General features: G+C 47.5%; 1 protein-coding gene across 4 annotated transcripts in view; it reads left to right on the top strand.

The window, feature by feature from the left end:
• The window catches only part of LOC119404743 (uncharacterized), a 153,672-nt gene that overhangs the window by 44,077 nt on the left and 82,121 nt on the right, over positions 1–27,474 (top strand). For all 4 annotated transcript variants that reach the window (XM_049418999.1, XM_049418998.1, XM_037671411.2 and 1 more), the window contains exons 5-8: positions 12,266–12,541; positions 13,846–14,100; positions 16,238–16,531; positions 18,459–18,716. In XM_049418999.1, coding sequence (XP_049274956.1) covers positions 12,266–12,541; positions 13,846–14,100; positions 16,238–16,531; positions 18,459–18,716 — 1,083 coding nt within the window. The remainder of the gene's footprint in view (positions 1–12,265; positions 12,542–13,845; positions 14,101–16,237; positions 16,532–18,458; positions 18,717–27,474) is intronic.

Below are 27,474 nucleotides of genomic sequence, written 5' to 3'. Positions count from 1 at the left end.
CGTACACGGACGCGACTCGGGCGAGGAACGGGAGAACAGAGGAGCCCGACGATCGCAGCTTATTAATCATCCCCGCTGGGATTCCGCCCAGACGTTGGATGGGGCGGAAGGAGGGGTATGGAGCTTAGATCTGGGATCCCCCCACCCCCCTTGACGACATGGCCCGGGTTAGCGTCGACAGGATGTGCCTGCCTGTTCTTGACAGTGTATACGCACTGGGCGCTATACTGAGCCACACTCAGTTCCGGTAATACCGCACAGAGAGTGGGAAATCAACCGAAAGATAATAGTGGGCCGGCTTCACAGGGTTTCCGGAACTTAATCATTTTGTAAAGGCGTTTATTGAACGCTGGCGTAAGGCAGCTCAATCAACGGCTCAAATCATGGACTCCGAGCGCGAGCAGCGACCACGAGCATTGCACGGTAGAGACAGACTCGCTAGACAGTGCTGGAAAGGATGCCCCACTGTATACCCTTACTCTTCGCTACAATTAATATTACATAAGAAAAGATCTCAAGGTCAAATAGAAATGGCAGTGGTGGTGAGTATGTTGAAAAGAATACAAATAGGAAAGTATGTTATCAATTTTGTGGGAAGCTCACTGGCATTTCAGAACCTGTTCCTTGGTGTGCAGAAAAAAAAAAAAACGTTTTCAGAGCTGAAGCAGGGAAAGAAATAAGCGTGTGCTCTAAAAAAGGACCTGCAAATCGTCATATAAAGCTACAGCCAGGACGAAATATAACATGTAACATTATTTATTGTGAAAGAAATAGGTATGTTGGGGTGACGCCTACCATGTTTATTCGCATAATGCGAGCACCGGCTCATGTTTCCTAATGTTGGCACTATAGCTCTCAACAGCTGCTGTTGGCTACTCAGTCTCGCAACAATGTAACAAAATAATGCCTATATTATTCTATGCACTCACCTCACTTTTGCACACTACGATGGTTCCACTTAGAAAAAAGTCATCGAAAGCTCTTAGGCTATATTAGTTGATTAAGTCGCGATCGTCTTGAATGATAATTCATTTCCGAATGCAGTTCCGCGCTTTTGCTGTGCGCGATAAGCAGGACTGCAATAAAAACAAAGAAGAAAAAAAAAAGAGAGGTGTCAGTTATTCCTTGCGGAATGCCAAGTTTGCGACAGTGGTTTAATCGCTGTGGAATTTAATCAGCAAAAGAGTTTAGATCTTCGGGCAGGTGCCTGGGTTAACATTGTTTAAAAGTTCTTCGCGAGACTTCAGTGCACCATTTTATTGCATATTACCAAGTTCCAGCCGGCCCGTGGTGAGCGAATCGAAGAGAGGGAAGAGGTGCATGGTTTATAAAGCATGTTAAGGAACTGCGGTAGGGTCCGCGCGCACTCGTTACCATGTACTCCATGCCTTCAATTTCGTGCAGCCTACTGAACGCAAAGTTCACCGTCAACTTCCGTTCAACGAGCGTCAAGCAGCATATGGATTAGCCTGTGGCAACCAGTGTCAAGCGGTACGTAGATTAGCGCGTTTTCAGTTCGGCTCGATAGAAAATGCGCTGATCCAGATACTGAATCACACTGGTTGCCACGCGCTAATCCGAACGCTGCTTGACACTCGTTGAACGGAAGCATAGCGAGTGGATTGCGGACAGACAGTGAGGTTTTCTTTTCTTATTCTTTATTTTTCGGGAAGAGAGAAAGGCTTACGTGAGGAAGGCTAGCCGGTTCTAGTTCGTGGTTTGCTGGCGGGACGGATAGCTTTCGTCGCGGTGCACGTAATTGGGGGCACGGAGTTTGGGTGCTGGATCGATCCTTGTAGAACGCACCGCTGTGGTGGACAGGCGTGAAGACGGATTAGGGGGCGCGCGTGGGGCGGACGAACGAATTGTGACTCGTTGTTGAATCTGAGATGTTGGTGGAGGGTAATGGCGTTCGGCATTCTGATTCGTCATCCCAGCTTCGCAGGGGCTTGTTTTCTTTTTTTTTGTTTCTTTATTTTTTATTTCTTATATTGGAGCACCATGTGAGTGATGAGAATTGCGCTCCACTTCATATCGAGAAAGAACAGTTGCGCGGCATCCGAGGAACACAGCAAGTTTAGGGCAAGGCGTATGCTTGGAGGGAGGAGAATTCGTCTAGCAAAGCAATGTCGCTGGAGCCAAGAACCGCCGCCGCAATGGTCATGTGCGCGGTGGAGTCATGTGGTTAGGGCATCCGCCTTCGGAGCGGGAGGTACTGGGTTCGACTCCCAGTGCTGCCGCGCATCAATCGTTTTTTTTTTTTTTTCAAATAGAAAGGGAGAGGTGCCTCGGCCTAGGTCTCGGTGTCGTGGGTAGCAATTTTTCGAGAAGGTAGCCGTTCCTTTCCTCTCGTTTCACTCCACTTTTCCTTCCCTGAACAACACAGCGCAGTGCTCCCTTACTTGTTGCAGAAATAGGCGTCTTTCCTTAAATCACTGGAACCAAGGTTCCATAGTTATACAGACAAAGCATAGTCATGCTACTCGCTTTCGATCGAGGTTTGTTATGTATGACTAGAAGATCTCGGTCGCGGTGGCCAGCATTCAGACATGCGGCCCTCGAAGGTTAGCAGGTCGCATGCGTATATATATATATATATATATATATATATATATATATATATATATATATATATATATATATATATATATATATATATATATATGTATATATGTATATATATATATATATATATATGTATGTATATATGTATATATATGTATATATATGTACGTTTAAACGTACATATATACCCTATAAAGTGGACGGGGGGATGGCCGCCGCGGTAGCTTAGTTGGTAGAGCATCGGACGCGTTATTCGAAGGTCGCAGGTTCGGTCCCTGCCCGCGGCAAGCTATCTTTTCGTCCACTTTTCTTTCTTCACATTTACCTTACATTTACTAGTAAAAACATCCCCTATACTTTCCTTGGCATTATTGTCTGTTAGTGCTTATTAATGTTATATATATATATATATATATATATATATATATATATATATATATATATATATATATCGTGAGCTTGTCGGCGATCGGCCCTTTTTCATATGGCAACCTGATATTTTGTCGAGCTTACCTGTCAGTTCAGGCTGCCAAATTTCATTGTTGTCTGGACGGAATGCGGGGACGTCTTCGTTGCCTGTAGCAACTTAAGTGTCGCACTGCTGAGCACGTGAATGAAAGTTCGATAAATAAATAAATAAATAAATAAATAAATAAATAAATAAATAAATAAATAAATCAGGCATACACAGACCAAGCTTCGCTGAATTTTTTTTATATGGGTAAGATAGCACTGCTCAGAGCCACAGGGAAGGGCGGAATAAAGGAATACACGAAATGTGGGCTCAGAGTGAACACGTGAAGCAGGCGTCCACACGCTCTGCAACCTACGTTGACCCATGGGACATACAGGCAGCGTCCGCATCCCGACAGCTGCCACGGAGGGGACTCTATATAACTCCTGCGCGGTATACATACCACGCAAAAGCACGGCGGAAGCTGATTTCCCTCTCACTTCCGTTACGCCGCCGCTCCGGAGGAAAGTCCTAAAGAGAGTTTTTCCCCAAGCCAGCCACTGGGGGCGGAAATGAAGCGCGTCTCGGCGCATAACGCAAAGCCGACGCATACAGCAAGGCAGCGCCTTAAGTGAATCCGGGAAGCAGTGATCCTAAACAAATGGGGAGTGCGTGCGCGTGCATGCGAAACCGCGTGGTACGTATGTACGTACGGCTGCGGCTCTCCTAAGAAGAGGAAGAAGAGTTGCGCGATACTCGTGATTTATGGAGCGAACGGGAAAAAGTATGTATGCGGCGACATCGTTGCGTGTGTACTCTAGCAGCATAACGTGTGCGGAAGAAGTGCCTTCCGTTTCCACCGCCGAGCTCATCCATCTTGGAGCATTATCAATGTCAGCGGGTGGGTTTGTGCGTTCGTCTTTGTTTGTATTTTGCTTCCCATACGGCGGCTTCTGTAACGCCTATACTTTCCTATGTATGAATATATTATATCGTTCTGTTCTTCGTTGCTGTCGTTCGAGCAGTGGGACGGATGCTATCCCTTGGACGGGGTGTATATGAACGAAACTCTTTATATGCATAGACGGAAGCGTTCAGGTTATACTCAACCTCCACTCAGGTGAAGCGTGTTCTGAAAGAGTCCCGATAGCGCAGACTCCAACGAATAAAGCGTTCGCGTAAACACGTCCGAGAGAAAAAGTAAACGCGTAATATTTCATTCTTTATTTTTTTTTTCTTGCCCTCCGAAGCAACAACTGCCGAAGTAGCTGTCAAGGTGTGCGCTTCTTCGCATTGGTTCTGTTTTTTCAGTTCTTTGTTGCCGCTGTTGTCCGGTGAACACGTTATGGATCGTACACGCTACCTGCGCGGTTGGCAGTTTGTTCTAAAATGGACCAATCCCTTCCTTCGATTTTTTTTTTTAATTTTCGTTCTTCATTGTCCGGAAGGCCTTTTCTCCTGACGCGTCCTTTATCTACGAAAATCCGCTTTCGGAGCAAGGTGCGCCGGAGAGATGACGTTCCCGTATACGAAGTGCATTTTACAAGATTGAAGACGCGTCATCTTCGGTCCGCTACGTTTTGCTGTCGGAAGAGCGTGCGCGAAAGTGTATTTGTTTGACGTTACGGATTGTTGCTTGAGTCGCTTTAACAACAACAACAAAAAAATGTAGGTTCCTCCTGCCTCCGTAAAAAAAAAAAAACTGCTATAGGGGTTCGCATTTGCGCGCGACACCTCACGCCGGAGTAACAACCATACAGTCGGGTACAACTTTCGAAGGCATTGGCATTTCGACCTCAAAGTCAGATACACGCAAGCTCGAACCAATGACCGCGTGCTCTGGAACAACGTTATAAGTCCCAAGGTCGATGTCCCCGCAGTTGCAGAACATCGCTGAGTACGTGAAAGTGGCTATTTGTTTAGTAACGGAGCCAATCGGTTTTCCCACTTCGGTCATCTGGGTAGGGCCTCCCCCGCCTTCTTAAAGGGACACTAAAGGCAAATATTAAGTCGACGTTGATTGTTGAAATAGCGGTCCAGAAACCTCGTAGCGCTGCTTTTGTGCCAAGGAAGTGCTTATTTTGAAATAAATTCACGTTTTTAGTGGTCCGCATCGCGTTAGCGCGCTTCAAATCTCCCGCCTGAAAATACGACTCTCATACGTCACTGCTGCCGTGCCCAACGTTGCCCGCTTTCACTGCGCGGCCGCCGACACTAGTAGCAGCCGAGCGGAAGTAGCGGGACCCAGCAACAACGGCGCTGCGGCAAAGACTTGCTCGGATGGGCACATCCAAAGCCTTCACCAAGTTGCGGTTGGTCTCGTAATCCTCATTACGAAAGTGCAGCGAGCACACACGCAGAGGTTTTGACTGTTTAGCACACTGGCGCAATGGCATGACACTAAGCCACTTCGAGCGTAAGGGTTCATTCCGCGGCACCCAGTGAAAAGACACACCGGTTTCCTTGCTGCAGCACTGGCGTTGTGCACCATTCGGGCATCCGGCAATATCACACGCATGCGGCATTTTGTCGAACTTTCTGTCAGAGCGACTTTCACGAGCGCGCAAAACACGCACGGCAGTACGCGATCCCGAAACTACCACTGAGACGGGCGAGGCGCAGTTCGGCAAAAACGGAACCTTTGAACCACGCGCGCCGTTCCCCATGGCAACGCCACGGAGGTTTTGCTTTCCATGAATCAAGCGGAAACGAACAAACAGCATTTTATTACGTCTTTTGATGCTCGGAATGTTCTTTTTTTACTGCTGCTAGTTTGATTACTAGTGATTTATTGTAGGCCGACTTCCCTACGTCATCGGGATCACTTCGAAAATGTCCCACTCGTGGCGCTCATCATGTGATACATTTAGCTTAATTTCTCGGTAAGTAGGGCACTGCTGTTGATAATATTGCCGTTTTAGAAGTTGTCATACATTGGGCTTTCACTCTGACATAAATTGTTATTTGACTTTAGTGTCCCTTTAAGCTGTATCCGATTTTAGCAAGGGCCTCAAACACATGGCACGGGGGCCCTTCGCTAGCGGCCATTTATTTCTTAATAAGTATGCCTATGAGCTATAAACAGACGTGATCAGTCTCACAAGTTTTTTCTTGAGCCATCTCATGCGCTCACCGTGTGTTCAAACATAACCGCGGCAGGAGAACTATGTTTCAAAATTGGCGTCCAGATTTTTGTCATACTGGAGATCAGTACCGATGTTTCTCGAGTACTGACATGGAATTTCCTTCAGAAATGACCCATATATGATGGACGGGAAGCTCCGGCCCCCCTCCCTGTCCCACCAATCTTCTCCACTGTTTCGGCACTTGCGGATTACTAAATTTCGTGACTGTTCATTACTGTACTCCAGGGGTCTCAAACTCACCTCAGCTAGCTGGCTCCAGTAACGAAACAGTCTCCCGCGAGGGCCGGCTAGCTGAGGTTTCAGATACCGGGACTGCATTAATAAGCAGTCCTTCATTCAGTGGCGCGGTTATTGGCGGTCGCGCTGGTTATGAGGCCATAGATATGCAACAAAAGTAAATGGGGTGATAAACACCGCTGGAGATAGCAAATGGCCTGATTGTATCAGTGAAGTGATGTTTGAAATAAACTTTGAGTTGGCTTTGAGATAGAGAGCTCCGTGATGCTAGAAACAGAGTGTTATGTTGCTCGCACGTACTACATAGCACATAGTACTACATAGTACTACATAGTACTACAAAGACACAGCAGATGCTTTCTCCTACCGTGTTAAAACAAAAAGTTGCATCGCATTACCGTTTGATCCGCCTTGTGTCGCTCCATTCGCATGTTTTATTGTCACTAGGGCTGACATTCACCCAGTGTGCTTGCTGAAAGAACCAGCGGCACTGCATTTTTTTTTCTCGCTGTCCTCTAGCCGTCAAGGCATCTCGCACACAGCATGAAAAGAAGAAAGAGAAAGTCTACCAAACGCATTCAAAACCGAGGTAAACGTCGGCCTATATCTTTCCTACATTCCTGTCACAAGCAACGATTCCATCAAGCATTTCCTCAAAGTGAAAGCTAAGACTGGTTCCAGGCCGTGGACACCCAAATGCTTCCTTCAATAATACCAAGGAAGAAGGAAAAAAACAGCAGTCAGGCTTGCAGAATCAGTAAGGTGATACAAAAAGGCATAAAGAAATAAGGCAGAGTTTACAGAAACGCTGAGGGCGAGAGGGGGGCGTTGCCATGCGGTTCATTTCACCATTTTTTTTTCTCCTATATTAAATCTGAGGCACAAACGCGAATCGCCGCTTTGCAGGAACATCAGGAAAAACCTAGATGGGAAGTTGAGAAAAAGGAAAAGAGAAAGAAAACGAAAAGCACCGGGGAAGAAGGGTTTAAAGGAAACGCAGCCATGGGAAGTGCAGCGCCTAGAAAGCGAGCCTGTTCTTTCGGCCAGGGCCCATTCACGAACAAGGAGGAGGTTATAAATCACCCCAGCCGTAACAGCGGCGCGCCTTTTGTTGCCTCGATTCTTTTCCTTTTGGTCCCGCCGAGAAACGACGAAATGGTTTGATGTAGAAAGCGTGTCATCACCGACGAATATCTTTATTCCCGATGTTTCTCAAGCCGCGCACCCCTTTATTGGCCTCTTTCGTATTCCACCCTCACTCTCTTTCTCTCGAATTTACGAGACAAGAAGCTCTACAGAGAGCGTGCTATCTGCATTCCACCCAAAAGATGAGAGCAGCTCCCTTCTCATCAAATCCGTGCACTGCGGCGGAATGCTACGCAAGTCGCGTAGGCTCCATGTGTACCGTGCTTCTACAACGAGTGACCCTCGGCCGATTACCTCTGCACAGAGATGAACCGTAGAAATAAGTGTCCCTGAAACGTCCCGGCTACGCATATAGAGATCGTTACGATGCACTTCTATAGGGAAGTGACCAACATAACGAAGTGTTATTGAAGATCTCGATCACTCTACTAAGGCGAGAGCCCTAGACGCCTCATTAAATGCGAAAGGTTACCGTCGGCAGCGTCAAAAAGAGTCTATCTATCTATCTAAATAACTTTATTTGGTCCTGAGGAGGCGATATCCCCCTACGGGGCCTCGTCTGCGGGCCGCGCCCACGACGGGACCGGGAGTTGAAACTCGACGGCCAGGTCGTGAGCCCTCTGGACGGCCCGAAGTTGGTCGTCCTCGTAGGGACTTGTGAGGAGTGTGTCCCAGTCCTTTTCTGTGGTTGGAGACCCGTCGTCCGCGCGCAACTCGGGGCATTGCCACAGCATGTGTGGTAAGTTACATCGCAGTATGCCGCATCGGTGATGCAAAAATAATCAGGATGTGATGACGTTGCCCTAGGTCATCATGACATGTGGCGTCATGACGACGTCGCCTAAATGTGTGTCGTCATCGTTACGGTACTTTGACTTCACATAGCGTGACGTCGCACGAGAACGTCATCACATGAAATGAGTGACGTCAGATCACATAGCGTGACGTCACATGACCACGTCATCACATGAAAGTTGGGCCGGTCACGGAGGCACTCCAAAACCACTTTCAGCTGTGGAAAGCTTTTGGACGTGATCAACAAAATCGACTGAGAATAAAGAGAAGATGGCTTTGCCAATTGTGTTAGGCAAATGCGTAAGAGACCGCGCGACTTTTCCAGCGGCGGATTTCTTTATAAGAGCGATTCGCTATAGGCGGACGATCAGACCCCCTCTGCTGATGATGACAACCTGTCTGATAATGGATGGATCTCCATATGGCAACACCCAAATCGCTCGCATGCTGGTTTTGCGAACACGCGTTTAAAGAAGGCGCTTTCTCCACTGCCCATCGCTGATCTCTCTCGATTGGGAAACCCACCTAGATTGAGGGATCAACGAAGGATTAGCACTGGGCGAGCGCGCCTCACCTGCCTACCTTGCGCAATAGTACTGAGGCGGCATCCGGATGTGAGACGAGAATGGAGTGCGCAAGCGCTTATTTTGCAAAGAAAGGATAATGCAGGCACAACGTAAACGGAAAGAGACCAATCAGTGCCCGAATTCGCAATCTTACGCCTGAAGTACCCGTATTTACTCGAATGTAACGCGAGTTTTTTTTTGTTTTTTTTTTCAAATTTTGGCTACCTAAAGTCTACTCTCGCGTTTAAATCGAATACCAAAATATTTCTTTTTATTCCTGGACGCAATGAAAAAGTCACCCCTCGCGCTACAATGGACTTAATACGGTAGTTCGTAGGACATGATTTTAACCGATCCGGGTTATTCAACATCTCTTTAGTAAATTGCTAATGACCAGTGTTCAATAGCACTTACGAATTAAAAGCTTCGTTAACTTCGGCGTGTAACTTGTACACATAGGCCAGCATTCACAGAAACGTCTCACGCTAAAAATTTTCGTCAGGGAATATTTCAGACAATCACGATCGCGACATATCAAAAGCGAAGCCGGCTGACCAATGGGAAAACGCACTTACGAAAGAGAAGTTTGGGTAAATTCAGCCCATATATAGTTTGCGCTAAAGGCGGTTCGTCCTGATAGGCACGCTCTGTAATGCACGCGCGCAGGCATTTGTACTGGCGGCTGACTGGCTGACGCCTTCCCGGGTGCTGCACGGAGTTGGCGAGGCGACTCATACGGGTTCGCTGGCTTCTCTTTGAGCCGTTTCGCGTCTGCGCCTCAGTGATTGTTACGTGGGCGGAGCAATGCAATGTAGACTGCCTCGAAAATGCGCTACTTGTTCCGAATGTCTTTTGTGCATCAGCCGTCGTTGCATGAACAATACGACTGCGCGCTTTCCTCGATGAATGGCGTAGTTTCGAGCTGATGTTAAAGAAAAACCGCGAAGGCGAACCACGCAACGCGTTGAATTCTACCATTGTACGCTTCCTCCGTCGCATATTTTTTTTTCTCACTCTCTATGCTTTGGATTGAATTGAAAAACGAAATCTCTGCGACGGCCGTGACGATGAAAGAAAAACATGGTCTCGCGGTTTCTCGCGATGGTTCCGGGACGCGTGAACTTTGCGGCATTGAGCATTGGTACGAAAAGGCATTCGAAATCTCTTCTTCTTCCTCGTCTGGTATGTACATCGTTTTCGGTTCGAGCCCCTGGCCGTCAGACACGGGTCAGAGGCTACAGTTGGAGCGGCTTACCATTGTTCACTTAAGTTTTGCCCGCTCTTTACAACGTTATGCTCTGACCCAGTTTGATCCCTTTCAAGAGGCATCTTTCATTGTAACTGTTCTTTGATGTCCCCGTTTCTACTTGCCTCTGTTAGTAAATCTTTACGGTTTTTTTTTAGAGAACGTGGCTCGATAACTTGGAGAAGTTAGTTATATGACTGATTTCAGATGTGGCAGAGTGTACTTATTTATTTGTTCAGGCTGCGACAGACGTTTTGCAAATGGGAATACAAAAATACGTAGTGACAACGCGAATAAAAGGCATATTATCAAGGGTGTCAGCATCGAAGAAACATGGAAAACAAATGCACTCAGTGGATGCTAATGTAGCGGAATATTATGCAGACGAGCTGCACGAAATAGGACAAATACTACCGCATAGTTTTCGTTAAAAAAAGAGTTAGAAAAGAAAAGAGGAGTAAACGAAGGATTTTGTGCGTTATATCAACAAGGACTGCAGTAAGAAGGTAGATTATTGTGGAAACAAATTGCTGCACTTAACGTTGATAGTCGATATTTGACTTGGTCCAATTGATTTGTGTGCTGAGTTGCATCTTCATTCGATCATTGAATTACTGCCCGGCAAACATACGGAGAATAGAAGAAATGAAAAACTGGCCTGTTCGCTAGTTCTAAATGGCTAAATAAATGAAAGTGATTTTATTGGTCGACTCGCTTATTCCTTAATTGACTGGCTGCTTGTAATAATGAATGAATTAACGAATGTATCGATTGACTGGCGAAGTGGTTTAATAGATAAGGAAACAAGCTTTTCTTGCTTCTTCAGTTGATGGACGGCTTTGGAAAGAGTGAGTGATTGAATGAGCATTTGGTTGATGGACTTTCCGGCTGGTCGAATGTGCTTAGGAGAATATGAAAGACTGATTGGCTGTTTGTTCTTTGAGAAATCTCGCGGCGCAATAACTGACCGGAATACTAAATGATTGACCGAGCAGTTAGGGAATACATGGATTGATTTAATCTGCTGATTGGCGGACTAGAACGCTATATGAAAAAGGGAATGCTACTGATACATTGATCGATCGATCGATCGATCGATCGAGATTGATTGGTTGATTGATTGATAGATTGACGCGCTGAGTGAGTGAGTGAGTGAGTGAGTGAGTGAGTGAGTGAGTGAGTGAGTGAGTGAGTGAGTGAGTGAGTGAGTGAGTGAGTGAGTGAGTGAGTGAGTGAGTGAGTGAGTGAGTGAGTGAGTGAGTGAGTGAGTGAGTGAGTGAGTGAGTGAGTGAGTGAGTGAGTGAGTGAGCAAATCTAAGGACGATTTATTAGCTGGCTTGATGCCTGCGTAAATGTATATATTTATAAACAGTTTTCGCGCATAAATCAGATGGTTTTGAATTTCTCGTTCGTGCTTCACCCATTGCCGCTTTCAGTTTCACGTCACCGGTTTTCCGTGACGTCAGAAAGACAGTTGGGCTTGTTGATCTGCCATACTTACAACTAAATATAGCGCGGAAAATTAATACACATACGCTGAAGTACACAGTTCCTGTAAGACCAGGATCTAGGCTTGTCTTCAAACAACACAGCTCGAGTAGCCTTGAAGGCGTTCTTTATCAACAGCCAATCAGATATATGCATCAGCGAACCGTCGAATTATTTGCGCAGTGCCTAGGTTGGCTGCTTGAACTCTGTCGTTGCAAGCCTATAGTGACGTGCAGTTAACAAATCATTTTTGTCGGGTTACGTTTCCCTAATCATCGATTTGTGGTTTTTCAGGTTTCCAGGAGAAAGGGGGCGTGACAGGCGCGCGTGGTGTCACTTTGTATATCGGAGGGATGCAGAGTGCAATTAACAGGTGGTAATAGCGCCCGTCCTCGTCTGTGTTCTTCGTCTGTGTGTGTGTTAGTTTTTCGCGCTATACTTATTTGTAAATTCCATGACGTCGTTCGAACAAGCCCGATCGAATTATCTCTTTCCGGGAACACATGAAATCACAGCAGATCAGTTGATTGATTGATTGATTGATTGATTGATTGATTGATTGATTGATTGATTGATTGATTGATTGATTGATTGATTGATTGATTGATCGCACTTGCCGCAGTGAGCGGCGGCCACACGGCCGAGATCCTCCTTCTTGGCAATGTGGAGCACCCGTACAGCCTGGTCGAGTACCGGGGCCTCTCGGTCAGCGAGTGCGGCGAGTCGTGCCTGCGCAACGCCCTGTTCCCGTGCCGCTCGTTCCTGTTCGGCCGGAGGTCGCAGCAGCAGACGTACTGCGGACTCACGCACCAGAACCGAGCCGGTCTGCTGCAGAACCCGGGCAGCTTCGAGCCGTCGCATAGTCTCAACTACTACGAGATCGCCAGGAACCTCGACGGTGAGTCCCGAGTAAAGGAGGCATCCTTTACGGGCAGCAGAGAAGAATTCACACTAGGCGTGAAGACGCGCAGGCGTGCGGGGCCTTAAAGTGTTTGCGGAACATCAGGGTTCACCGGACGCTGCTTGCAACATTCCTTGACTCTTCACCCCAGTGTCTTGTAATATACACAGAAGAAAGCCTTAGATGTCTCATCAAACGCGAAAAGTGACCGTCGACTCCGAGACGAGTGGTGAAAAAAAAATCAACATCACGTGTTGACGTGACTTTATGACGTCATCTTGACATCACTTGCCGCCAATATTTGTGACGTCGTCATACGTTGTATGATGTCACTTGACATCGCCGTTTGGTCAAAGGCGCGGGTCGATCCTGGAGGCACTGATGAACAACGTTGAGTGCAGATAGCTTTTTATGGGGGTGTGTGTTGTACAATCGACTGATCTACTAAGAAAAAGATGGCTTTCGCCTTCGAGTTCTCTTAGGCAAAGACATAAAGGACGTAACTTTTGGTGTTCCGTTTGAGGCGGCGTGTTTCCCCTTTAAGCCGACGGCTAAGACTACGCCTCCGGTAATCCGCAAACAGGGAAATGTATGCAGGGATAAGCGATAACGCTCTTTGAAATCTGCTAGAGACATGAGTGTAGAGTGGTGGCGTTCACGGAAATTTCGCTCTAGCGGCATTTATGTATACTTCGAACAGCCGAGGGGTAGCTAGAGAGATATTCTTCGGCAGTCTTTCATGGACTCGCAGTATGCCTCGGAACACCCTGCTGTTTCAAATGTAACTGTGTAGGAAAGGGGATAACTATCATCCGTCTGAAAGTAGCCTCTTAATCATGTCCTACATAAAGATCTAGATATAGCAAGGAAAACAGACCTTTCCGTGTATCTTCATGACACATCGGTCTACACATTTTACAGACTTCACTGCCTTCAGCAAATGACCATGTATTTGAGCCGGATGTACTTTCTAATTCGATCAAGCCTCCAGGCATTGATGCTGATATATATAATGTGCTGTTTTTAATGCCAGGCAGTCGTATCAGAATTCAGCACTTGAAGAGCCACAGTAGAGGCTAGTTGGTTGTGCATAGTCGACCCTCGCAGCGGGCTGCTCAAACACAACGAAGGACGCACGAAAAGAACACACGTACTCGTACTCTGTGTACATGTGTGTTCTTTTTGTGTGTCCATCTGTGTGTGAGCAGCGCACTGCAATGGTCGACCAGAAGCACTCGACGTATAACGCTGCTGCCGACATCGAAAGCTGCACGCTTTAATGGATTCCGTTCCTGTCGCAGCTTGCGACGACGAGGACGTCAAGTTCGAGCTCGTGTCCGGACGCTACATGACGGACCGGCCGCTGCGCACGTCCCAGGTGTCGTCGGCGCACGAGTGCCTGGCGCTGTGCCGCGGCGACGCCAAGTGCCGCTCGGTGTCGTACGACTACCGGCGTCGCATGTGCTACGCCCACTCGGACACGCTCCGCACGGGCATCGACACCAACGTCAAGCGCAACCCGCAGATGAACTACTTCGAGAAAGTCTGCATCTCCGGTAAGAGGATCCACACGCTGGAAGACAGCCATCATACCCTGTACTGCCGCTTCTGCCGCCTATCGAACTTCGCTGCAGTGCACAATCCTAACTCAATCGGCGGCGTTTCTTTGCGAAATGATATTTTGATAGACTGGCCATACAGCAGCAGTTCTTGGTTGCCAACATCGAAAAGGTGCGTCCTTCTGGTAACATAAGGCAGAACTCGGGGGAAGATGGAAGCTTCAAGAGGTGAACAATGCTCTTGAACACGGGGTGTCTTTGGAGTCGACGTTTCAACAAGCGGACCTGTTTGTCTTCTTCAAGATTGCAGCCTTGAAGAAGACAACACCGCTTGTCGCACAGTTGGCTCCAGGGACCCCGTGTTCCGAGGATCTTTCATCTGCTCTAGTAACATGCCTTACGAACAGCACTTAGTCCTAGACTGAGATATGGAGAACTAGAAAAGCTAAGTGCTGTTTTAGACTTATCGTTGAGGAGCTAAGCAGAATCAATGAAAAACTTTTCTTCCTGGCAAAGGAGGAGGAGGATACAACTTTATTGATGCCATGAAATGGGTCAGGTGAGGGGGGGGGGGATGGGTGCAGGGAAATGGTAGCCGATGGGCCCTCGGGCCGCTTTAGGTGGCCGAAAGTCCTTGCGCTTCGGCGACCCCCACGGCCCAGCACACTATCCGGAGTTGGTCGTCCGGTCGTGGGCTGCGCAAAGCAGCTTCCCATCGCTCCTGTCGCTCAGCCCCCTCACAGGGGGGATTTGGCTTGTTTGGACAATGGCGATACATATGATTAAAGTCGGCTCGCGGACTCGAGCAGAGACGACAGTGGGGTAAGGCGTCACCCTGATGAATTTGGGAATTGATGAAGTTGGATATTAAAGTGCCCGTTTGGAGTCGGCGCCAAACGATTTGCTCAGCCTGGGACAGCGATTTATAGGCTGGTGGGTAGATCATGCGGGAATTGCGGTAATGTAAAGTGATTTCATGATAGGTGAGTAGGAATTCCCGCGCGCTGCGAAAGGAAGGCAGACCGTCCACTGCCCGGTTGACGAGAGCTCGGGCTTGCTCATGGGCGGCTGTATTCCCGGGATGTCCACAATGCGCTGGAACCAACAAAATAGTGATTATTCGTTTAGGAGGTGGAACAAATTGTAGGATACGGTAGGCAGGTGCATGAATTCGACGCATAGCAAAGTTACGAATGGCCGTTTTTGAGTCTGAGAATATACACTCCGCCTGGGTGTGAGCAATAGCTAAAGCGATCGCACCTTCTTCCGCCTCGATTGGTTGAGCGACTCGGTCGAAAGCGGAGCAACAGAGTGGCTTGTGGGCATTATCTGAGACCTCCACTGCGAAGGCAGGACGATGGGAGTACTCTGCGGCATCTACATAAGCGACCGGGGTCGAAGATGCGTAGCGCTTATGAATTCTCCCGGCGCACTTGGACCCCCTGTCCAGGGCCCCCGTGGCCTTTGCCATCTTGCGAGCTTTGTCGATCAGCTTGAGCTGTTCTTCAGGCTTAGAGCAGGACAGGGCAGCCTCCCGCTGCTCCGGTGTTGGTGTGTAGTTTATTGGCACCACCTTTGAGTGTTGGCAGGCCCATGTAACGTGGTAAAGCGTTGGGTGTTCCCCGCCGCATAGCGGGCATCTGTTGTCACATGGTGCTGGATCCGGATAGATTTTGCTAAGTAGACTCAGATTTGGATGTGTATTAATCTGCAGCTGCCTCCAGGCAACCGGCTGCTCTCTACTGAGGTCTTTGTGGGGAGGGGGTAAATCCGCCTCAGGGTTCTTGGGTGTTCTAAAATTGCTCCATAGGCATCTAGTGACTGTGCCTGGTTCGCAGTCATTGTGCGCCCCCCGGTGGGTGTATGCTGAAAGGCTGACCAGGAAAGCAGTCAAGAGGTTACTCTGCCCTATGGGAATGGGTGTGGGTCGAAAAGTTAAGTCATAACTTCCCGGCTATGTTGTATTAGTGTTATAACACAACAAAATTGACGGTAGAAAGACTGGGACTTAGTTATAAAAAGCTATGCAGTGTTTTATTGATTGATTGATTGATTGATTGATTGATTGATTGATTGATTGATTGATTGATTGATTGATTGATTGATTGATTGATTGATTGATTGCCCACTGCAGCTGGCAGCGTGTGCGACAAGCACTGGGCCTTCGAGCGGGTTCCGGGCAAGGAGTTGGTGGTGGGCGGCAGCTCGGGCTCGCAGTCGAAGGTAAGCGTGGAGGCCAACACCCGCGAAGAGTGCCAAGCAGCGTGCCTTGCGCACCGCGACTTCGTGTGCCACTCGGCCGAGTTCAACTACCAGCTCAGCGAGTGCCGGCTCAGTCCGCACTCGCGGTTCACGGGCGCCTCTGGTGAGCCGAAGCTCGAAGACTCCAAGTTCGTCGTCGACTACTTCGAGAACAACTGCGTTCGAGGTAAGTAACTCTTATTACAACTTAATCTGGAAAATTATACTTTGCCTAAATTATCCGTTGTACTGTCATAATCACCCCACGACATTCTACGGCCAGTAGAGGTAGTAACGTTTACTAACCCGTCGCGTATGCAGGTAGTGACCTTCACTAACCCTGACACGATGACTAGTAATGACAACGTTCGCTACCTCTCATATTTTGCTAGAGAAATGAAACCTTGGTGGCATTTAGTAAAGTCGACATGGGGTAGTAAATGCTGAAATTACTTTTTACTACCTTTTCCTTACAGTAAAGCTGTCTTAGTCTACATGTAGTAGTAGTAGTAGTAGTAGTAGTAGTAGTAGTAGTAGTAGTAGTAGTAGTAGTAGTAGTAGTAGCAGTAGTAGTAGTAGTAGTAGTAGTAGTAGTAGTAGTAGTAGTAGTAGTAGTAGTAGTAGTAGCAGCTCCTTTATTTTCAACAAGAGGATGAGGGAGGCTGGGAGAAAAAGCTGCGAAGCAGCTTGACTAACTCCGGTCGCCCGAAAGCACACTTTGGCGAGTTTACAAAAAACTGTGGTGCACATAATAAAGATCAAAACGAGGTTTGTACAGCGATGAGATAACAGCCTTATAAACAAGGTAACAGACTTGGAAGACGCTTGAGCCTCGCCTTCAAGAGCAGAGCGCGATAGCGTAATCGGGCACCGTGCGCATCGCCTTCTCAATTGCTAGCCACGCTTCGGTTCCCGGTGGATGCCTCAACCGGGTCGCAAGAAAAGGAATGTCTGTGCGCGTAACGTTGGTCGTATCATACTATCCTAGAAAGGCTACTGCAAGTACAGTTGTGAAGTGCTCACTAAGTGACGCCATAATTTTCCTTTTGCGAGTCAGCGAAGGGCCCACTGCGCGTCCGTAAGGCAACACACGAACCTACGCAGCTGCTCGCTTTGCTGATACTTTTACTGCTGATGATAATTAAATATGTCGGAGCGCTTTCTAATGGGTGGGACATTAAAACACGTGCTCGTTGCGTAGTTCCCGTGTGTTGACGCCTGGCGCGATTCAACGCTTCTGCCACGCAATATTACACGCGTTAAAGAGCCTCCTCCCGCTACATGGCATTCATATAGTGTTTTATTTTTCTCTGGGTTTGATTCTCACTCGAACCGAAGATTTTTATCATTTATTTTATTTGGATCTTGCTCGACTTTTCGGTCACTGACAACGCTGATTTTTCGCTCACAACCAATGACGCCGACGCCGACGCCGAAATTTCTGCGAAACGGGCTCTTTAACGCTGTCGCGTTAATAAACAGCAAAGGAAAGAGAAACATGATTATCAGCAATAATACAACGTATTTTCATTGGAAATAGAAATTAATAAGAACATATTGCAGCAATTTACATTACAGAAAGAAAAGTAGTAGCCGTCACGGAGGTCACGTGACCAGAGAGGGAGCGAATAAAGAAAGAAAAAGGGATCAAATGATGACGATGAGGACACATGTGGTCTCCCTATTATTTATTTAATGCTTTTATTTAACTAACTCTTTCTATTCCTTTCTTTTTCTATCTCTTTAGCATTCAATTGGGAAACCGCGAACACAAAATAACATTTTTGCTTACCTAAATTTATCTCTTTAGAATTATCCTTTTTTTTCTCCCCCCCCTTTTTTTCCCCACTCACACATCCTACTGCCGCACGATTCGTGGCCGATCCCCCTTGGTGGGTTGTGCCATTCCTCTAGGATCAACCAACCAACCAACCTAGCCAATCACATACACTAGCGCGCTTACAGCTTCGCAGTCCGACAGCTTTCACGGCGTGGAACGGGCAGAATTTTCTTAAAGAGCGTAAGGTGTGCCGTCGCTATTATAAGCACGAGGACGCGAATGCGATCCCTGCCCACGGCGTATGGACCATCCTGATGCAAAACTTCGTTTGCAGAGGTGCGGGGCTTCTGCAGCACGAAAAAGTACCGGGACCAGGAGCTCGTCCTTGCCGACCTCGTGATCGGCACCATGTCCCAGGAGGACTGCCTGCAGCGCTGCCTCAACAGCATCGACTTCGTGTGCCGCTCGTTCAGCTTCGAGCGAGACACGCAGACCTGCTTCCTCAGCCACCACACGCGCAAGTCGGCGCCCAAGGGCGCCACTCTCAGGCTTCCCGGCACAGACCTCGTCGAGCTTGGCGCTTGCTTCGATGGTGAGTCAATATAACGATCGCTGTACGTCTTTTGGATCAAGGAGTTACTATGTTAGAGAGAGAAATGAAGTTTACTTCCTTGAACAGGTTGTTCACGCCTGGATGTGGGCGGCCACCTCAGTCCAAGTAGCCATGAACTTCAGAAGATAACATAGCCCTGTTCACCAGCTGTAGCTGGTCCTAGGTATTTGGGCTGGTCAACTGTGCCCTTACATCGACAAACTCACTCATGTGCCGACTCACTCAGACTGAGATTGAGCCGTGAGTCTGAGTCCGAGGGAGTCCGGGTGAATAACATTTTGGGGAGCTTGAGTCCGAGTGAATCCGGTCGAGAAAAATGTTAGTGAGTCCGATTCCAGTGAGTGCGGTTGACGAACATTTTGGCGAGTCTGAATCCGAGTGAGCCCTATAGGGAAGATATACTTTTTTAGTAAGTCTGAGTGAGCTCCATTTTTTTTTTTTTTGCCGAGCTGTGGCTGTGCCTCTCACAGGCCCTCTGTTGGTGATTAAATAGGTGTTGCTTGTGGATGCTTGCTGCATTCCCAGACCATGTGGTAGAGTCTGTTCGGCAACTTGCAAAATTTGCAGGGTCTCCCATATGTTCCAAGATATATACCATGTAGCAGAGTGCCGTGTAGGTAATTGCGCACTTGACGTCGACGCAGTAAGGCGGATTCTTCGCTGTTTAGCTTTCGATGCGGTGCTGCGTATTTCTTCCTGTTCTCGCTAGAATGTCATGGCAGTTTATTTGCACCCTTTCATCTCGTTCTGGCGGTAGACGACGTCCTAGTGGGGTGGCCCAGTGTACATGCTCTCGGGCGTGTGCCTCTCGGTTTCCCACCAAGGATTCGTGGTTAACCCCCCCCCCCCCCCCAATTTAATGTCCTAACGGGTTCTTAGGGTACTCGTATAGGGAGATGAAGAAAGGTAACTACAATAAGCGAAGTAAGCCGGATCATTTCCGCGCATTCATCACTTCAACTAACCTTGCCAATTATAGATCGAGAAAAACGGCACTGCAGTGGGAAGAAAGTTCGCTTCCACGCCTGCCGGGAGATCTAAGAATGATGGTGTTACCTTTAGCGCGGGCGATATACCCTAGAGCGAGCGACACGACCATGCTTAGCGCCGTCTGTCAAGACTGCGTAGCCAGCCTTAGGAGATGGAATGAAGTTGACGAACACCGACGGTGAAATTGTCTTTTGATGGAGAGAGAGGGAGAGAGTGTCTCTGGAAGCAGTCATTCGCAACGAGAACTGGGAAAGAGGAGGAGGAGGTGGAATGGGATGCAAAGAATGAGGTAACGTTGGCTGAAAAGCGCGACCACTTTGTGCTTTTTTTTTCCTTTGTTCTTTCACGGCAATCACTTCATTAAGCTTCTTGCAACATTATTTTACGCGCCATATATGGAAGAGCGAAGGGAACCCGAATCCTTCGCTGCTTGCCCTTCTTGGCATATACAATTATGCTTCTTTTACCGTACTGAGAATGACCTCACCAACGGAGGTTCTGATAGCTTTACTGAAAAACAAAGAAAAAAATATATAAACAATGCTTGAGGGAGACTTTGATGGACGTTCGCGAGTAAACGAGACGTAAAATGCAGGTACGGAGTGTGAGGCGGGTCTCGCAATCCTTGCTCTTTCTTCTCAGAAGGCGAGAGAATTATGACACGGAAGAAACGACAACACCGTCTCAGCTGCTTAACGGTTCGGAAGGTTTCCCTGACTATGCCCAGCGTGGAAGACGGGCTTCCGGGGCCTCAGTGTTTTGCTTCGTTCCCCTTCATTCATACTTTTCTTTATTTGTTCATTTCTTTCCTTATTCGATGCCCCCAGTCTTTCACTTATTCCTGATCTTTCTTCTCGGCCGACTCCGGTGTGACCCTCGTGGTGCTAACAACATTGTGCGTCAGCCCGGGCCTCGTTTGAAATGCCATTGAGAGAGACGTCATTTTTCACGAAGCAATCACCTCGCGATAACGATCCCGTCTTTTTTTTTTTTCTTTTCTTTCGGCTTTTTTAAAATTTTATTCTCGTGGATCTTTCGGTCTGTGCGTGACTCTTAGGATGGAGAATATGGCGCCACAGAAGCCAGATTTTGCTCCAGAATGGTTTTTATTTTGTTGTTGTTTCAGGTTCGCGTTTACCGGAAGCCTTCGCGTAATTAAAAGCAGGTGTCTCTCATCGTAAAGGCTCCTTAACTGCGCTAACACGGAAAAAGCCGCAGCAATGCTTCACAAGGCGCTCTCTGTTTCAGTGGCAGTTACGAAGCAGAAGAGAGAGGGAGGGGGGCACCGCCTTCTCTCGCCAAGGCCGCGACCTTAACGTCTCCAATTACCGACTAAATTCATTTTAGGCGCATAGTGTACTGCCGGAATCAAGCTCTGTAAAAAGTCATGTCATACAGTCCCTAAGGCATTGACCTAAGACGACTCGAAGGCGAAATCTGTTTCTTTATTCTTCTCAGTGAACTGTATCGACATTTTGCAAGGTCTTTATGGAATTATTTGCGCCTACAAGAAGAAATTTAGCTATCACGAACCGTAGTCGCTGAGTAAAGAAAAATGTCAGTGTCAGCGAGTGGCACAGATATTATGAGTTTTTTTTTTACTTCCGCTATTCTCCGTACCCAAACCATAGCAGGTAAGTACATTATTACAGCGAGCGTTCAGCATGATACAGCATATTTCAAAGAACGTGTATATAACAAACACAAGGGAGAGATAAATACGCTACTTGTGCTTACGCAATACAGTCTAAAAACAGTGTATCGTACGCCTAAGTAGTAGTTAACTCTAGTACAACATAACTATTTCCAACCTAACAGTCTGTACCTTAAGGCAGTCTAATACAACAAAACAAATTGTTATAAACGAGGTAAAAATAATTTTACATACATAAACGTGAGAATTGTTTGAGGAGTTAGCGCTTATGACGTTCTATCACTTCGCAATAAATTGATATATACATTCCTTAATAATCGATTCGACAACAAACAGGACCGCTTGTTATCGCTGTTATTCGTGAAAAACGGGGCTCGAAGAGGCTTAGACAATACGAAGCACTCGCTCGTTGAAAGGGAACAGAGAGGTCCGTTCAATTGTCGAGTTTGAAGAAAAGCTTCGTCGAGGGGCCGGTCCTTATTTTTGCGGAGCGGCAAATGGCTTCTGGGAAGAGAGTCCCTTTTGTCTCCCACACGAGCACGCTGCAGCTCGTAATAAGCAGAGCGCCAGCACAAGCACGCATCGCGCCATTGTTAGGGACGATGTATTCACGGCGGCCGTGCGCTGCGACCGTTGCGTTAGCGGCGTAAAAACGTACAGCGCTAGGGAAGCTGTATCGACCAATCAGGAGCCCGGGCTTGACACAACCGAAACACTGTATACATCCGCGTGGCGAAGTACATCGTTTACGACGCGCATTGTCCGCTAGCTCGCGTTAGACAATTAGGACTGCGAGAGTGCACGCCGGAGCATTTTATTCATCCGCTGTGCATGCAGCATCGCCTGCCTGTGGCGTCAGACAAGACCTTCTGAAATGAAGTAAAACCTCCTTTGCCTCAAGTAGTGAAGAATCTCTGGGCAGCTCTGTAACCTTCTGTGATAGATTGTGTCAGACATTGAATTTCCCACAATATTACTAGAGTGATCTGTTCCGCTGCGATCGTTCAGCCACCATGGGAATGGTGGATAGACCAGGTACTTGCCTAGTATTCGTCCTTGCGGCTTCAAACGCACTTATGGCCTTGCTTATTGCTGTCTTTTGGCTGTCGTTTCGGCAAAGGAACCGCGGCTTGTTGTCGACCTCGCGAGCTAATTTGAGTTTGTCAGACTAAAAGGGTCAAGGTGGTGAAGTGGGACGGCTGACTTTTTGCCGGACTTTGTCTTGCGGCAAAGCGGCTACAGGCGACGCGGTCCCGGAAGAACAAAGCTTATTTAGGCAAATCAACGCATTACACACAGTTCATGCGTTGCATCTCCCATAGAAACTAGCGCCAGATTTTCGCATAGAGTACTGTTATAAAATTCTAAACTCTTAAAAAAAAAAGAAGTCAAGGCAGCTTCGAACTAGTGGTGCCAAGCCTGAAGGAAGGGCGCAGCTGGGCGGCCTGCCTCGTTTCTTCTTTTTTTTTTCTTCCTCGCTTTCTTTCTCTCTCTCTCAGTACTTGTTCTCTCACCTATGAGACTTAGTGCATCGCACGCCGGACCAATCGGCGCGCGTATTCCTAAAGCGAAGAAGAAAGGGAAAAAGGGGACGAAGAGGGCACGTGCTGGTTCATGCTGCTGATAATTTTGTTCGCAACTAACGGGAGTTTCTCCGAGCTTAAACATCTCCGCTGTTAAAAAGGTTGTGGTACTTACTAATTAACTTTGAGGTAGTAAGCGTTTGTCACAAGATTTACTACCTGTATAGTAGCGGAAGGTAGTGGCTGTCAAGTTCGTAACTTTACTACCATGACACTTACTACTTACAGTTGCTACCTACGGGGAAGTAGTAACCCAAAGTAACTTTACTTCTGTTGGCTAGGTAGAGCACTATGTGAATTTAAGTGTTCGTTATAGCATGAACCTCTTTGCTCCTTTATGTAAACGAAGAGTGTTTCAATTAACAGACACCACTGGCGGCGTTGTATGGGAGAAACCTGGCACCGCGGCGTGCATACGGAAATGCGCCCCTCGAGAGTGCGCCAGTCACATGCGTATCTGTATGCCCCGCTTTCCAATAATTGACGCTCTCTCGATCGTGGGCTTGTCGACGGTCAGCCGTTTGTGATACGGCATACTGATATTTTCTCGGTGATGATGATGATAATGAGGAGGAGGAGGAGGAGAACGTTGTAGGCTGCCGGCGGATCTATAGCCTTGCTTTTCTCGCGGCCACTTCTCATTTCTTGTTGCCACATTTCATTGGTTCCTGGATTTGAACGCATGGTTGTTGTTGTTGTTGTTGTTGTTGTTGTTGTTGTTGTTGATGTTGTTGTCTGTAGCAACTGAAGCGTCATGCTGCTAAGCACGTGGATGAATGTCGAACTCCCGGCATAGAGGAAGGAAACAGTTAGGAGGGAGCGTTGTGCAATGCGAAAGAAAGAAAGAAAGAAAGAAAGAAAGAAAGAGAGAAAAAAGAAAGAACGATAGAAAGAAAGAGAGAAAAAGAAAGAAAGAACGAAAGAAAGAAAGGAAGAAAGAAAGAAGAAAGGAAGAAGAAAGAAAGAACGATAGAAAGAAAGAAAGACAGAAAAATGAAAGAAAGAAAGAAAGAAAGAAAGAAAGAAAGAAAGAAAGAAAGAAAGAAAGAAAGAAAGAAAGAAAGAAAGAAAGAAAGAAAGAAAGAAAGAAAGAAAGAAAGAAAGATCAGGCAAGCACACGCCAAGCTTCACTTGTCCACATTTTCCCGATATGGCCGGGGCTTTTGATATTGTGTGTGTGTGTGTGTGTGTGTGTGTGTGTGTACGTGTATGCTAGGGCCGGTGAACATTACCTGTGCTCAGCGTCTGTCGTTTTCGTTCGTATATGCGCACGTACGTTCGTTTGCTTGTGTATTAGAGAGCAGCTCATGGGCGCCCGTTCCTACCTTGAGCGGCGACGGCGTAGCCGATAGATCGAACGAGGACGAAAGAGAGCGAACGCGTTGCGCAGCGAAGGATGAAAGACGGCGACAGCGAGGAGCGCGTGTGGAGGAGGGAATGACAGTGCCGAGACGACAGGTTCCGCTGCGGCCACCCGCGGCGCCACAGTACTGCGCGCCGTCGTGCGTCGGCTGTTGTGAAACGCGCCAGCGCGCTGCCTTCCGCGGTCTCCCGGTTATCGAGGCAGTCTAGCTACGCTCCGTCTGCGGCGGTTGATGTGAAATGGGCTGCACGAAATTGTCCGCGCCAGTCACGCTACTCACGGCATTTCCTTCTTAATTTAAACCTTGTACCTTTATACAAAATAGTGTCAGTCAGCTCTTTCTGAAGAATGAGCGACGCAACTGGTGGAAGTGCGTCGCCTGCCGCTGCTGCTAAACGAACTGCCCGAGCAGAGGCTCAACGCCTCCGACGCCAGAATCCATAGGTGCGCGCCGCCGAAGCAGAAGCATTTGCCTCAACCTATCGCAAAATCAAAACACCTAAACAGCTGAGCTCAGAATTCGCATTAGGCAGTATCGTAATCGTCGATGATTTTTTTTTATTGCGATAGCAATTATATGGACAGTCTCGGCTTATTTTTGCCGTCGTCGGCCGCCGTCATTCACCGTATATATATATATATATATGTATATATATATATATATATATATATATATATATATATATATATGTATAAAAACCACAAAGAAAAATAATTCAGAAAAACTTTCCGACGCGCGGACTCGAACGTGCGACCTCTCGCTTGCCAGCACGCGGCGTTAGACATTAGGCCACGAACAGCAACGTCTTACAGCCTACTAACGGCGAGCTATTTATATACACCACCTACTTTAGCATGCTTTCTTAGTGAACACATAGATGGCGCGACGTGCGCGCGTGGCGCGCTTTAAACATCGTCGCCCCGCTCCTGCGAACGCCGTTGCTGTTCGCCCTATAGGGCGTGGTCGCCTTCGTGCGCTTATTTCTAGGAAAGAAGGGGCGGCCTCTAGGGTGAAGCGGGGGGCACCAAGGTTACTGCGCTCGCTGCAGCGGCCGCGTTTGCGAAAGGAGTGCGCTGTTCAAATAGAAATAAGTAACAACTGTGACAATTAGCTCGCGCTCGTCTTGTGTGTACCTGTTCGTTCGTTTCGTGCGTCCTGCTTTATGTTTCAGCAGTGCGCTTCCAGTGTCGAGCTGTGACGCATGATAGTTCGCGCTCGTACTGTGTGCGTTCTTTTCGTGCGTCCTTTGGGCTCGAGCGACGCGCTGGCAATTTCGAGCTGCTTTCCGTTCTTCGCGTTACATTCCAATTTGTTGCTATCGCATTCATTGCTTCACCGTTGCGGCGAAACTGTGACTTTTTCGTTTGTTTGTTTTCTTGCTTGCTTGCTTGCTTGTTTGTGTGAAACCCGTCTGTCTTTGCTACTCACTGTTAGCATAAGAGAGGAGTGGCGGGTATAACACGCGAAGCCAGCTTCTCCTACACGTGCATCTAATTAACAAAGAAATCGTGAATTACGCATTACGCAATCCACGTTCCCGTGATTACGTTTTCCTGCAACACTGTAGCATATTTTCTGTCATCGAAATCTTTGCAGAGCTTTTGCTCCTTATCGTATGTCTTCCTTGTCCATGTCTCTTTGGGAATGTGGCCTATATATGTTAACGTATGGAGAAACGTCGTATTGTACAAGCGTAGAAATTTGGGCGCGCTGGTATGGTTCGTTTTTGATGATTTGGTTGCGCGACACTAAAAGAGACCTTGTGTGTTCTTCCTTCGTCTTTCTTACTGTTGCGCTACCAAATCATCAAAATAAAACGCCGCACTACTGATTGATTCACGTTATATACAACTCAGCGCCTCAGCACGTCTTGCAGCCTCCGCGGGCTTGCACGGTTTTAGCGAGATCGGGTAGGGCCGCCAAACGTTCATAACAAAAGATGTTCCAAATGAACGAATCCGGAAGCCCTTTTAACGGGAGCACGCACCAATTCATCGCCGTCCGATTTGAAAGAATCGCAGCTGTCCCCATTCTCGAGTTTATTCCTGAGTGTGTGCTTTCAAGGGAATATCTGCGCCAAGGGACTTGTAGAAGCTAGAATATGAAAAAAATCTACCCTTTCCGATTTTAAGGGCAACGCTTGCTCCTTTTATTCGATCTGAAGAGCCGTATGTCCATTGTTACGCCCTTGCGCGATGGCTTCATGAATGGAGTCGAGTTAAAACGACTCAAGTGAATGCTTTTGGGACGGTCGAATGCACGTGATTGGTCCAGGAGAATGCTTAGCGAGTGCGTTAAAAAGATTATCACTATTTTATGCACTTATCGATTATTATACCGCATTGCAGTCGAGGTTTTCCAGAACATCAGTGTACTTCAGAAGACTGCAACATTGACAGGGTTGCCCCTGTGAATGTTAGCAGCGTCTAGGGTTTTTCAAATCTTAACTATCTGTCGCAGTTATGAACCATACACGAACGATCAGCCAAAGTCGGCACGTGGATAGGATGTGAAAGGGGACCATGATTATAAGAAGAGATTGTTCTGGGGGTCTGCTCGACGTTATCATCTTGGAGTTTGCGATTATTTGAATATTTCGTAAAGAAACCCAGAGAAGGATGTCCATCTGAGGACTGCCTCTTAAGTGAAGAGCTTTTGAGAAAGTGGAAAGGTAGGAAGAAGGCGCGCGAGAGGGGAGGGTAGGGGAAGGGGAGGGGAGGGAAGGGAGAGCGGGTGCCTTGTACTTTACAACCATTTTCGTGGGCGTCATAGAAGTTGGTAAAAAACTGATGATGTCATGCTTGGTACAGTACAATGAATGTGTATATGGAGTATTGAACGAATGGAGCAATGCTCGTTGGAAATGAACAATATAAAGCCTGAAAAGATAAAAATGTTCGAAGAAAAGGTGATAGTGCGTTTAGGCAACCAACGGCTTTTAAGGCGAAAGCCTTCGATGCCTCATCAAACGCGAAAATTGACCATCGTCGTCCCACGGCGTCGGCGCCAACACGAGTGATGCAAAAAAAAAAAGAATGACGTCACACATCACCAAAACTTGTGACGTCACTATGCCGTCACATTACGTGACGTCACATGATCACGCCATCGCATGATATCGTCGCTTGGTCGAAGGTGGGCCGATC

This window comes from Rhipicephalus sanguineus, chromosome 9 (genome assembly GCF_013339695.2).
Source record: "Rhipicephalus sanguineus isolate Rsan-2018 chromosome 9, BIME_Rsan_1.4, whole genome shotgun sequence".
Taxonomy (NCBI): domain Eukaryota; kingdom Metazoa; phylum Arthropoda; class Arachnida; order Ixodida; family Ixodidae; genus Rhipicephalus; species Rhipicephalus sanguineus.
Note: the sequence above shows the minus strand (reverse complement) of the source record. Positions and strands in the feature narration are given on the sequence as shown.